Source organism: Trachinotus anak, unplaced genomic scaffold, assembly GCF_046630095.1.
Source record: "Trachinotus anak isolate AG129_WGS33_773 ecotype Australia unplaced genomic scaffold, CSIRO_AGI_Tana_v1 ptg000021l, whole genome shotgun sequence".
Classification (NCBI taxonomy): Eukaryota; Metazoa; Chordata; class Actinopteri; order Carangiformes; family Carangidae; genus Trachinotus; species Trachinotus anak.
Window position 1 is genome coordinate 15,318,775 of NW_027273872.1, and position 13,904 is coordinate 15,332,678.

At 40.3% G+C, this 13,904-nt stretch overlaps 1 protein-coding gene across 6 annotated transcripts in view; it reads right to left on the minus strand.

Annotated features, from left to right (window-relative positions):
- LOC139605668 (protocadherin alpha-C2-like) overlaps nt 1-13,904 on the minus strand; it is a 144,477-nt gene that overhangs the window by 109,348 nt on the left and 21,225 nt on the right. The window contains exon 1 of one of the 6 annotated variants that reach the window (XM_071457364.1): nt 10,299-12,788. The exons of 4 other annotated variants lie outside the window; for them this stretch is intronic. In XM_071457364.1, coding sequence (XP_071313465.1) covers nt 10,299-12,656 — 2,358 coding nt within the window. In that variant the 5' untranslated portion in view covers nt 12,657-12,788. One more of the 6 variants, XM_071457369.1, reaches the window with a different exon arrangement.

The window sequence follows — 13,904 nt, forward strand, 5'->3', positions numbered from 1 at the left end:
TGTCAGAGGGTCATGTGATTCTTGACCTTAAGTTATAACAAGCAAAACCACTACATTTGGAGTCATGAATTTTACCTTAACAGTATACACTTTGCCTGACACACATATCACCATTAGCTCACAGACAGGCAGGTTCTCCCCAGTTTGATCTGACCACTCAGTGCACTCAACCTTTAATTAATAAAATATGCTAAACAAGATATGAAAAGCGGTTTCTTTATTTGTTTAGTTGTAGTTAAAGCTTTACAACCAAACAGATGGAGCACATGACTGTTAATCTAGCCTGTCTCAAATCTATGCACAAATCATAATGAATAACCTGTAACTAGTAAGAGTCAACAATGTTGTGTTGTTGCTACATTAAATAAGCAAGTAATATACAAAAAGTTTGACTATAAAGCTGCATTTTTGAGAATACCCAAACAGGGAACATTCAGAGTAACAAGAATACACTTGTAATGCGATAAACAAGGCTGAGAAATTACCCATGATGATTAGTGGGGCAGGGGCAAATAGCCACAGGGGGACAAGGATCCCTGCAGTGAGAGACTGGATCCCTCACAGCTAACATCTGATCCCATCTATGCATGGCCAGAAATAAATACAACATACGGTATTAATCAGACAAGTGTATGGCACTAAGTGTGTGGCTGTATACCCCATCTACACCACAGTGAGCAGTTCAAGGATACTGCTGTAAGAAGGCAATCCTCTTACCAAGGCTGCATCCAGTGTTTAAGCAGCTGACTCTGGATTTCCCCTCATCCATTCATACATTGTTTCAAGCAGAGATCGCAACCCCATCCCCAAAATCTAGATCTCAGGATACTTCACTGGGCACACCAAAGTGAACTTAGAGTGGATTTTCAACCAACTGTGTCTTCACTCATTTTCCACTTGATGGCCGGCTGTCTTGCATGCTGCCTTGTGTTGACCCCTCAGTGAGTTCAATCCTCCAGGCATGCAGTGATGACCTAAGCATAGCAGCAGATGTTGTGGCTGCATGAGCACTGATGCCAAACAACAGCGTAGACCTACATCTGTTCTGATCTCTGTTGATTCAGAAAAAAAAAGAAAAACTATTTAAACATAGCACAGAGCTAACTGTACTTAACACAGCTATTGAGGACTGCTTATTACATCAGAGAGATAAACATTTATTTTGGCCTGTGTGTTGTTAAACATTGTATTAATATTGCTATTGCAGGTAAATTACTGGACTGTTAACATATCAGTTCATTCACAAATAAAGCAAAAGAACATACTGGCATAATGCAGCACCCTGAGCAAAGCTCATATCATCCAGCAAGGATTGAAAATGACACATGAAGATTGTGTAAACAAATAATTTTCATTAGTGTGATGTTGCTAGTGATCATAGAAGTTGACTAGGCTAAACCCTGGAGAAAAGCCTCAGTGCCCTGATTGTATCAGCTGCAATGGAGTGATTCTACAATGAAAGTGGAAAGGTCCAAGCTATAGGACTCATCCACACAGCCCTGAGTCAATGAACTGAGACATAATGAAACTGAGGGCTTATATAACTGGGAGAGGAGAGGGGAATGGGTCAGACCAGCTCAAACAATACCAGTCATGAAAAAAGAAAAATATTTTTGCAGCAATGATACAACTGTCACATGTGCTAGAAAAATCACAAATAAAACTGGCATATCTCTTTATTACCATAAAAGACCCAGGTTTGACCCATATACTAAAGAGTAGTGACTAGCCCAGACCTTTTCACATCAAAGCCACACATGGCTCTGAACCAGTCTCGTCATGTTCTAGGACAAACAACGAGTGAAAGGAGCAGTGCCAGGGAGTCTTAGCCTACAGCTGTGAATGAAGCCTGCCATGAATATTTTTGCCCACTGACTTTGACCACAGTAAAAAAAATCTAGTACATCTGCATGCCACACTATTACTAGATAATTTAACAATTGTCAAATTAGAAACATTAGGAAAAAAGGCTGTTTTCTGTACTGTATGACCATAATGATACTGAAGACATTTGGCTGAAATTGCTGTCAGTGTTACACATAATAGAAAAAAAACTGGGATCAATTCACACTAAACAGCAGAATTTAAACTAGATATACAAGACTCAAAGGTTTAAGTCACAAAACTTAATTTACAGTTACTCCAGAGAAGAGACATTTCACTTTTTTGTCCATTACTTCTCTGCCACTCCACAGTCAAAGTACAGCAATACACGTAGATGAACAAACACTTTATTGACAAAATAATGTATTAGCTGCACTGCAGCAGTGGCTGTGCTTGCTGACATTCACAATAACACCCTGCAGATTCACCAACCACAAGTCACCTGGATAGTCCACAGGAACTGCTGATACACACACACACAGGGAGAGTATGTATAGTGTCAACAACCCAGGCAACAGACGGAGTTTATGTGGCTCTATACAATAGAGCAGCAAATATTTATTTAACTACTAATCAACACAATTACAATGTAATGGTCACCAACCAAAATTAATATAGTATTTCCTCCATTTAGTCAAAGACTCACATCAACTTAATTAGTGAAAAATAACTCTCCACTCAACCTCGTCAAGTGTTAGTGATTTTTGATTAAAAAAGACAATACCCCATGACACAGAAAAAGGAATTATTAGATGACAAAAACAAGCAAAGGACAGCAATTACATTGCTGTAGAAAGACAGATCTGGTCATCATTGTTCAAGTACTGTACTGTGAGTGTTGCTGTACTGCCAGACCTAACTCAGTGCTACTTGTGTGCTGTGCCAGCGCAGGTCTAGCTAAACAAAACTGTTACTGTATCTAAAACAGAATCATCAGTGGCAGGCCTAAGTTGGTCTACGTTCACCTTTCCTCCTTACATATATAGAGGTGAGGGGGTTAAATGTTACTGATGAACATTATGTTCACAGCTAATTACCTGCCTCCACAAGCTTTTATGAAAGTTTTAAATCATGTATAGTGCTTGATTCCCAGATTGAAACAAAAATGAATGGGGGGAGGGCTTATCCCTGATCATTGAGTCTCATTGATTGATCAAAGGTGAACAAGGCTTAAAGGAGATGTTTCACACAGAAAGCAAACAGGTGAACAGAGAACATACAGACTTAAAGTTTGGAAAGCACAACAGTAGAGAGAAGGGGAATGATAGAATGAAATAGATTCATTTAATGAAGTATACAGTATATTGAGTAAGAAAGAATGAGACACAGTAGCTACAGTTAGTCCCATTATTAAACACTATTAAATAGCTATATTACCTGTGTAGTTACACACCTATTGAGTATACTTAGTGACATGGTTCAGCCAGTGTTATTGTTTTATTCAGTTTTGCACATTTGGAAGCTGTTGTCTGTATCAGGATCATCTCAGTGGTGAATGTTTGGTCTGAGATAGAAGATTTAACTCTGAAATCATGGCAAAAAGCCATGTCCTTATGATATTGTAAGACATATTTTCAGTCAATGCAGGACATCTGATTTTTCATGTTATGGATTTAATTATAATATATTTGTCTTTAGTGGGCGTGCCTTGTTTCTGTCTGGGAGTCACTAGTTCACTAAGGGAGCACTCTCTACTTAGGCTCTGCTTTCTTATTCTCTGCATGCCTCTTCCTCCATCCATCTAACCCCCTTCCTTAGTGACATTTTGTGCCTTTCTGTATGGTGGATTAGATGTAGGTGAGTATGTCTGATGTGTTATAGCGTGTGTATATGAGAGCAAGTGTGCATGTATAAAGTGTGAACATAAAGATAGTAGCTCTTTTCACTGTACTCTGCTTTGTGTGTAAATAAAATTATCATCACTGTTGCTGACCTCAATGTGAGTGGCGCCATCTTCCAACAAAGCTTGAGCAATAAGAGAGAGTGTGCCCTAGTGACACACAACAGCACATGCAGCATCTGCAGCCACAACCCTACAGGCATGAGGCAGAGCAACACAGAGCTAAAGAGCATGTGGCAGAACGAGAGAGGAGACATACCACAGAAAAAAAGACAGAAAACGATAGGGAGACAGAAAAGTGTGGCATATGAAAGAGGAAACGAAGGACAGACACATAAAAGGGGGAAAGGAGGCCAAGAGTGGGATGGGGGAGGGGGAAAACTGAGAGTGATAACAATATGGAGGGTGAGGAATGAGGAGAGGAATAGTGAGGACACAGTGAGGGGAGATGCAAAGAGGAACTGCAGGAAGGAAATGCAGGCCAGTGTATGAAAGAGAAAAGAGCAGAGGCAGAACTGAACAGGGAGTACAGCAAGGAATGGTATGTTATTGCATAACATTCATACTATAGTATATAACAAAAAAGAAAGAAGATGGGGAAAACAGTTTGTTGGTGGAGTTGAAAATGAACAGTGAAAGAAAAAGGACATGATACAACATAGGTTTTGAAAGGTTTATATGAAATGTGGGTGAATGGGTCAGGAAGGTGGATGCAGAAAAGGAAATACAAAGGTAAAACACAGGCAGAAGAGTTTGCTTCAGAGAAAGTTGTCAGCATTTAGAAGAACCAGATGAAATAAGGCTAATTCTTTCAAGCTGCTGATATTACACTTCAGTCCACTTCTGCTGTAACAGCTGTGTCTCCTCTCCCCCTGACATTTTGCTTGTGCTCTCACCCTCACTCCCCAGTGACACTGAATACAGTTTAATAAGGAAACTGCTCTCACCCATTTAACAAAGACAACATACACAAACACACAAAACACAAGGTTCATTGCACTGTGAATGATTTTCAGTGCAGACACTCAACATGGAAACGCAATTGCACAGATCTGCTGAGCCAGCCAAGCAGACAGACAAAGCCACTGGAGCAAGCAGCCACACCCCCGCCAAGAAGAGCATCCAGAAGGAAAGTATACTAAGAATATACAATGATAGACATGCTGTATTCAGTTTACAGTCTCTTGTTTTTCATTTATCAAAATCAAAATTGTGTAATTACAAATAGTAAGAAGCACATTTAAAATTTTGTCGCATTAATAATACAAACACAATATGTTTCTTAATTCCTGTGTGCTTTTCATTCTGAATAACACTAGTTGGAATTCATCCACTCATCTTCTCATCCATTTTTTCTGTCCTAATTATGCAAGCAAAAATACCATGGCAAAGTAAAGTGCCTCACAGTTCAGTAAGAGATGTTCAACCGGATCAGTGTGAGCAGAGAGAACTAATGTGATCCACTGACATCAGCCTGCACTTTTAATGAAATGCACTCATTTTTAATCACATAAATAAATCTTTTTCTGGGCATCTGCTGTCCAGGCACAGCTTAGCACTGCCGCTGTAATGCAAAAACACACGATTCCCCACACAAACATGTACACATAAAATATGCATACATGCACACATACACACAAAGATGGAGTTATTGCTAGTAGAGCACTGAATAGAACTGGACTGGAACTGCAGAGAAAGTGTGTTCAGCCTGCACTCCATGAAGCCCAGATGCTGCCATACTCTGAGTCTGAACCAATCCATTACCTTCAGACTCGACTCTGGCATACTGCTTTATTCCACATGCTACTCAGTAGGTCAAAATACACCCTCAGCTTTCAACGAAGACAAAATTAATGACAGTTTAAAATATATCTCTTTTTTTTGTCATTCTCAAGCTGGGATATCCAAGGCTGACCCAGTTGTTTGAGAGAAAAGATTATCTCCATACTATAAAATATCTAATTAAAAGCTCAACTGCCTTCACAATTGCTTCTATATCTGCACCATCTGCTGCCTGATTTACAATGGAGATTTTGTTCATATAATCTATGTGTTTTCTATCTAAATAAACCTATTTTCATTAAATGTTGTGAGATGTCTATAGATGAGCCATACAAAAGCTACTTCCCCTCCCCCTCTTCTACTGCTCTCTCTATCCCTCCCTCTCTCCTGCATCCTCTTCTGCTGCTGTTGCTAAGACCAATGAGTGCATGCTAGTCTGTGGAAACCAGTAGAATCGGAGAGGTGGATCTCTCAGTGTGTTGCTATGGGCAACGCACAGTGTTCGACAGAGAATCAGAGCTTCACACATGTGATAAAATATGACCTATTTTTCAGTCAGTCAAAAGGGATCAACTGCTCAGAAGCTAGTGTGTCTGTACATGAACTGTATACACTGTTACATCATTGTCTAGTCCAAAGCACAATCAAATGAAAAATGGTAAAAATATATTGCTTGCAGTTCCATAATGAATGAAGATCCCTGCTGAAGCAAAGTGTCCCAACCCCACCTCACTGGTTGTACATTGTGATTCACTGCACATCAGCTGCAGGCTCTCTCCCCTCCTCTCTCTGTCGTAGCTCCAGCCATTCACTCTGTAAGCTGGTCAGTCACTCCCTTCACACACATTTGACAACTCTAACAGACAGGCACGTAGAGCAGGAAAACATGTGTTGTATGTACATGTGTAAAATACACAGACCACAATTTCTGTACCCTGTGTTAAAAAGAAAAGATACATAATAGTGATGTCTTACAAATGATGATCTGGATATTTAGGTTTGTGAAAGAACATATTTTCTATGAGAACGACCAGATGCAGTTGCTGAAATGATGCAGGTGGTAGGAAAAGCTGCAACAGTTATTGTGGGAACAAACTTTTCCTTCAGATGAGCTAAAACAAATGGCCAGTGGCTACTGGAATTAACTAATCTTCATTTTATTAAAACTGAACATAAACCTGTCCTTACTCCACAGATCTGCAAAAAATGAGGCGTTTGTTATGTTTCATAGTAGGTTTCTGGCCTACTATGACACAACCTCACATGGTCTTTAGTAGGCACATACCATTTTAAATTATTAATAGTCAAACGGGTCAGTACGCGAAATACAGAATGTCATAAAATACAAAGCAGAGAGAGACGCAAGGGACGGAAGCATTCATTTTGTTTAGGAAAAAAAAGTTTAGTTTGGATGTGTTCATTTGTAATGGAAAGCACTACTCACAGCAGCATCTCCCTAAACTTTGAAATTAATTTATCCAGTATTTCACAACAAAAATAAATAAAAATTAAACAATTAATTCCTCGAACACTGCCATAATTGAAGCACAGATTTAGGTACCAATGCAGCACACTAACTCGGTGATGAATTTTATAGTCCATTTCTATCGAGCTATTCTGAATAAGTGGTGAGATTTAGTATTTTTTGGCACTTAAAACATTAGGATCTGTATCTCATCTATCACTAGCATTCATTCCACAAATGCCCTGATATAAAACAATCTTTCTTACCTCTTCAGATGTTCTCCTCCTGTCAGGGAGCACTAGTGTATTTGCATGGCTGCCCGGGACTATTGTAGATCCTATACTCATTCTGGGTCCAACTAACATGTACCGTTTGTCTCCAGATCTGTACTGGATGCTGTGACACAGTGTCCCATCATAATTAGTCTCTTGCAGATATTTAGAAGTATAGTCAGTGGATTTTGAGCACTGCATTGCAATCAGCACAATGATACTGATGAGAAAAAGTGCTGAAACTGAGCCCAAAGTTATCATCAGATAAAAAGTCACATTATTATCCTCATCTGCTTTTGATGAACTTTTAACATCAGAAGCTGCAAAAGCTTCTTTGGGCTCCACAAGTTTGACAATCACAGTAGCTGTTGCTGAGAGGGAAACGTTCCCATTGTCTTTGACCAGTATGAGCAGTTTATGCTGGGCCTCGTCTGTCTCTGTGAATGAGCGAAGTGTTCTGATCTGTCCTGTATAGCGGTCCAAACCAAAGAGACTGTGGTCAGTAACTTCCTGCAGTGAAAACAGTAACCAGCCGTTATATCCTATATCAGCGTCATAGGCTCTGACTTTAGTCACCAAGTGTCCTGCGTTCACATTGCGGGGAATCTCCTCCACACCTTCAGCAGAACCGTTGGAGCTGACTGGATACAGGATGACTGGAGCGTTGTCGTTCTGATCCAGAATGAAGACGTTCACTGTGACGTTGCTGCTTAGTGGCGGAGTTCCAGAATCTGACGCAACAACGTGGAACTGGAAAGTTTTCAGTGTTTCAAAGTCAAAACTTTTTAGTGCCAGAATATCTCCATTTTCAGAGTTAATGCTTAGAAATGAAATCAGTTTTCTATCTTCAATTCCACCTCTGATAATGTGATAAGAAATAAGGGCATTCTCATTTTCATCACAATCAGAGGCCCTTATAGAAAATAATGATGCTCCTGGGGTGTTATTCTCAGTGACATAGAAAGTGTAGGGGCTCAGTGAAAACTCTGGACTGTTGTCATTTACATCAGAAACATCAACACTTATTGTGTTTTCAGATGATAAAGCTGAATCACCTCCATCCTTTGCAACTACTGTGATATCATAATGAGACTGTTGTTCTCTGTCCAGAGACGATTTAGTGACAACAGAATACATATTGTCTTGTAGGGACGGACTTAAGGTAAAAGGGACATTCTCACGAATAAAACAAATAACTTTCCCATTCAATCCAGAATCCATGTCACTAACACTAATCAGTGCGACTGTGGTTCCAGGTTTAGAGTCCTCTGGGATAGCGCTAGAAAAGGATGTTACCTCGATCTCGGGAATGTTGTCGTTTAGGTCCACTATATTTATAATTACGCTTTTGTCCGTTTTTAAAGGAACAGTGCCCTTATCAGATGCTTTTATGTCGATTTCATATCGGTCCTTCTCTTCAAAGTCTATTAATCCTTTAACAGTTACTGCACCTGTTGTTCCGTCTATATCAAAAAGTGTACGCAATTTACCATGAACATTACTTCCAAATGAGTAAAAGACTTCACCATTCAAACCGTCGTCTAAATCAGTGGCGTTCACTTGAATGACAGTTGTGCCAACTGGCGAATTTTCGGGTAACAGGACAGAATATGAATCCTTCGTGAATATGGGTAGATTGTCGTTAACATCCAAAACCTCAACTAACAGCTCTGTAGTTCCTGTCAGAGGAGGTTTTCCTCCGTCAATGGCAGAGAGCAAAAGCCTGTGATGTCTTTCAGTTTCTTTGTCTAGTGATTTTTGTAGGTACAAAATAGGAATTTTACCATCGTTTCCTCTGTCTTTTACCTCCAAACGAAAATGATCATTCTGACTTAGTTTGTACTGTTGAACAGAATACATCCCGCTGTCTGGATCGCTCGCAGCTTGGAGCTGGAAGCGTTCACCGGGCAGCGCTGACTCAAATATCTCAAGACGAGCCTCATTTTCAGGAAAGGTGGGACTGTGGTCATTTATATCTTGAATCTCCACCGAGACATAATGGATTTCTAATGGGTTTTCTAGCACAGCTTTCAAATTCATCAAACACGTACTACTGCGCTCACACACCTCCTCCCTGTCTATTTTCTTATTTACGTACATAATGCCATCATTTTGATTCACCTGGAACATGGGCTCGCTCGACCCAGATACAACCCGGAACCCCCTAATCTTTAAAGTTCTGAGATCCATGCCTAGGTCTTTAGCTATATTTCCAACGGGAGTGCCTTCTTTCAGCTCTTCAGAAACGGAGTATCTTGTCAGTGCAGTGCTAAAGTCCCACAACATAAACGTTGCTGCCACCACAGCGACCAGTCCCGTCCGCCATCCTCCTCGTTCTGCCATATTTGAAGGGCAAAATGGATATAAATCCACAAAAATCTGAAAAGAACTAAACTGAAAAAGAGAGGTCAGCCGTCAGAACGCCCATACAAAAAATGTCAGAAAAAAAAAATGCTGTGGAATTTACAGATCTAGATCTGGCATCCACTGAGACCGTAAAACGCTGCCCTTACCGAATAATTGCCAAACTACCTACATGAAGGGCAGGGCTTCTTTATCAGGGTATGCTATATAGAAAGGAAGCCCTGCCTGCGCAGTGACATCATGCGATCAGATGCTGCCTAGCAGGAAATACAAATTGCTTCTCTAAAATAAAAAAAATATGTCAGACTTAATTTGACACATTTGCCAAGAATCCACATTAAGCACAAGAGCAATCCAACATTGTCTGTACAGCCACAACTTTCTTTTTCTGTGTTTCTTTCTTTCTTTCTGTCTGTCTATCTTTAAAACGTGTAGGGAAGGGGGGGGGGGGGCATTGCAAAACTGTTAAGATCCATTTCAACTGAATTATTATTATTATCATGATTATTATTACAAGGTAAGTAGGTTTTGTGGGATGAGATGTACAAAGTCAAACAAATGCAACATTCAGAAATAAACGTATGCTACTCATTAGTTCATGTAAGAGTACTTGAACTAAGGAGGCTGTGACTCAAAAACAGGGAAACAGACAGGCCGGTACATCACGTGTATGGGTGGACGATCTCCCTACCTCCTCAGATGTTCTCCTCCTGTCAGGAAGCACGAGTGTATTCGCATGGCTGCCAGGGACTATAGTTGATCCTATACTCATTCTGGGTCCAACTAACATGTACCGTTTGTCTCCAGATCTGTACTGGATGCTGTGACACAGTGTCCCATCATAATTGGTCTCTTGCAGATATTTAGAAGTGTAGTCAGTGGATTTTGAGCACTGCATTGCAATCAGCACAATGATACTGATGAGAAAAAGTGCTGAAACTGAGGCCAAAGTTATCATCAGATAAAAAGTCACATTATTATCCTCATCTGCTTTTGATGAACTTTTAACATCCGATGCTGCAAAAGCTTCTTTGGGCTCCACAAGTTTGACAATCACAGTAGCTGTTGCTGAGAGGGAAACGTTCCCATTATCTTTGACCAGTATGAGCAGTTTATGCTGGGCGTCGTCTGTCTCTGTGAATGAGCGAAGTGTTCTGATCTGTCCTGTATAGCGGTCCAAACCAAAGAGACTGTGGTCAGTAACTTCCTGCAGTGAAAACAGTAACCAGCCGTTATATCCTATATCAGCGTCATAGGCTCTGACTTTAGTCACCAAGTGTCCTGCGTTCACATTGCGGGGAATCTCCTCCACACCTTCAGCAGAACCGTTGGAGCTGACTGGATACAGGATGACTGGAGCGTTGTCGTTCTGATCCAGAATGAAGACGTTCACTGTGACGTTGCTGCTTAGTGACGGAGTTCCAGAATCTGACGCAACAACGTGGAACTGGAAAGTTTTCAGTGTCTCAAAGTCAAAACTTTTCAGCATCATAATATCCCCATTTTCAGAGTTAACATTTAAAAACCGACTAATACTATCTACACTGCTGTCCCTCGGAATGTGATATGAAATATGTGCATTATCACCATCATCAAGATCAGATGCCCTGACGGAAAATGCCGGTGCTGCTAGGTCATTATTTTCAGTTATGTAAAAAGTGTATGGACTCAATGAAAACTGTGGTCTGTTATCGTTCACATCTGATACAACCACAGTTATTGTCTTTTCAGATGAGAGTGGTGGCTCACCAGTGTCCTTTGCAACAATTGAAAGTTCATAAAAAGACTTTTCTTCTCTTTCCAGGGGAGACTTGGTTACTATGGCGTACATATTATCCTGCAAGGATGGAGAAATAGCGAAAGGAACGTCCTCACGTATAAAGCAAGAAACTTTTCCATTGAGGCCTGAGTCCAAATCATTGACGCTGATCAAAGCTACTGTTGTTCCAGTTCTAGAATCCTCGGGAACAGATTTCGAAAATGATGTAACTTCAATCTCTGGAGTATTATCATTAAGATCAATTATCTTTATTATCACGGTTTTGTCTGTAGACAAAGGTACAGAGCCCTTATCTGAAGCTTGTATATCAATTTCATAGCTTTTCTTCTCTTCAAAATCAATTACGCCTATCACTTTAATTTCTCCAGTCTCTGAGTCTATGTTAAATAGTTTTTGTACATTTACATCCACTTCTTTACCAAATGAGTAAACAATTTCGCTGTTTGTGCTCTCATCCAAATCTGTCGCATTAACCTGGATAATTAAGGTGCCAGGGGCCGCGTTTTCATTTAGAATAGCAGAATATACATCTTGTGTAAAAACTGGTGAATTGTCATTAACGTCAAGTACCTCAATCAGTATCTCTATTGTTCCTGACCTCGCCGGCCTTCCACCATCAATAGCTGAGAGCAGAAGCTTGTGATCTCTCATAGACTCTCTGTCTAACTGCTTCTGCAAAATCAGAAAGGGCATCTTACGGTCTTCGCCTCTCTCCTTAACTTCCAAACGAAAGTGGTCGTTGTGACTCAGTTTATACCGTTGAACAGAAAACTGACCACCATCTGGGTCGCGGGCAGGCTGGAGCTGGAACCTTGCTCCCGGTAATGTCGATTCAAAGATCTCCAGCCGCTTCTCTTTCTCTGGAAAGACGGGGGAATGGTCGTTTACGTCCAGCACCTCTATGGCCACATAATGGATTTCCAGAGGGTTTTCCAGCACTGTTTTAAGGTTAATTACACACTCATTGCTTCGTTCACAGATCTCTTCCCTGTCCACATTCCTACTGACATACAGGATACCGTCGTCTTTATTCAAATGAAAAAGGGGTTCCGTTGAACTGCCAACAATACGATACTCTCTGTCTTTCAGTGTAGCCTTATCAATTCCCAGGTCTTTCGCTATGTTTCCAACAACACTTCCTTCTTTCACCTCTTCGGAGATGGAATATCTAATCTGAGCTGAGGCTTCGCTCCAAAGCGTTACCAAAACCACCATGTAAGCGACGCATCCCCATCGCTCAGTCCGCGCCTGGCGTCCTCTATGTTCCATTATGTACAGAAAAAAATCCGAATCTATAATAGTTTGGTCAAGAAATAATGAACAACCTTATTCCTTTGCAAATTGTGCTCCATCGTCAATTCAGCACTGGGAATCACACAGAGCTAGTTTCATGTTCAACCCCTTTTCACTCAATGCCGAAAAGGTTGGACCTTATGGTGATGACGAAAAGATCAAAAGACCCTGTCTGCCTTTATACCGACACCATGCGATCCACAACATTATTGCAGCGCTGTTTATTTAAAACTGTAAAATCAAAAGTTCATACAACGAAAACACGAGGAAAGGAGACAAGCAGTCCGTTTAATGTAATGAGAAAAAAATTAATGAAGCCATTTTGTCTGAAGCACTGGGCTGGAATGACAGTCAGTTCCCACTTCAAAAGCTATTATTTGGAATAATCTATACTCCTACGAAGTACTTATTCCTGTGACATTTGGGGAAATGGTTGCGTTTAATGGAACAACTTTCAGCACCACGGAGAGCGACGCTTCCTGTCGCACTGAGATAAATCAGCACAGACTACAGTCGTCACATGGTGACACCATCCCTGCATATTTGAATGTTGCGGAAAACTGAATTTAGTATAACAACCACAAGTAGACTGCGCTGTGTGTATCCAAAAACAAATCAACATGATGTCAGCTAGACACAACAAAGGTGCCGAATTTCATCAAAAATTATATACATCTATGTTCTTAAATTTCACCCACTGCATTTGACAATTTTGTATAAGGAGGAGTGTGAATTCTGTGACGCATTCAGCTATTGGAAATCAACTGCTGCACTTAATTCATGTTCAAGAGCAAGATCAAGAGACTATTTCTTCAAACAAACGATTATTCATGAAAAAAATTACCCTATGTCATGTGATGGCAACCTGGATAAATGTGTCCTCAGATTGCACAAAAGTACTGCATAACTATGTAAAAATAAAAATAAAGACAGTATTGTATTAATTGCACTTTGCTCTCCAAGGGCTCATCCCCAGGGACACAACAACATTATGTTGCTAACAAAGCAGACTATCCTCAGTCCACTGTGTGATTTAATCAACTAAAGATCAGGTCTGTGAGAGAACCAACAGTAGAACTACCTGTAAATCAATACCTTAACTCAGCATAAAAATATACAACCTCCTCATATCCCACAGTGATGAATTTTATAGTCCATATCTATCCAGCTGTTCTGAATAGGAAGTCTGATTCAATGTTTTTGGCAACCTTATATCACTCTATA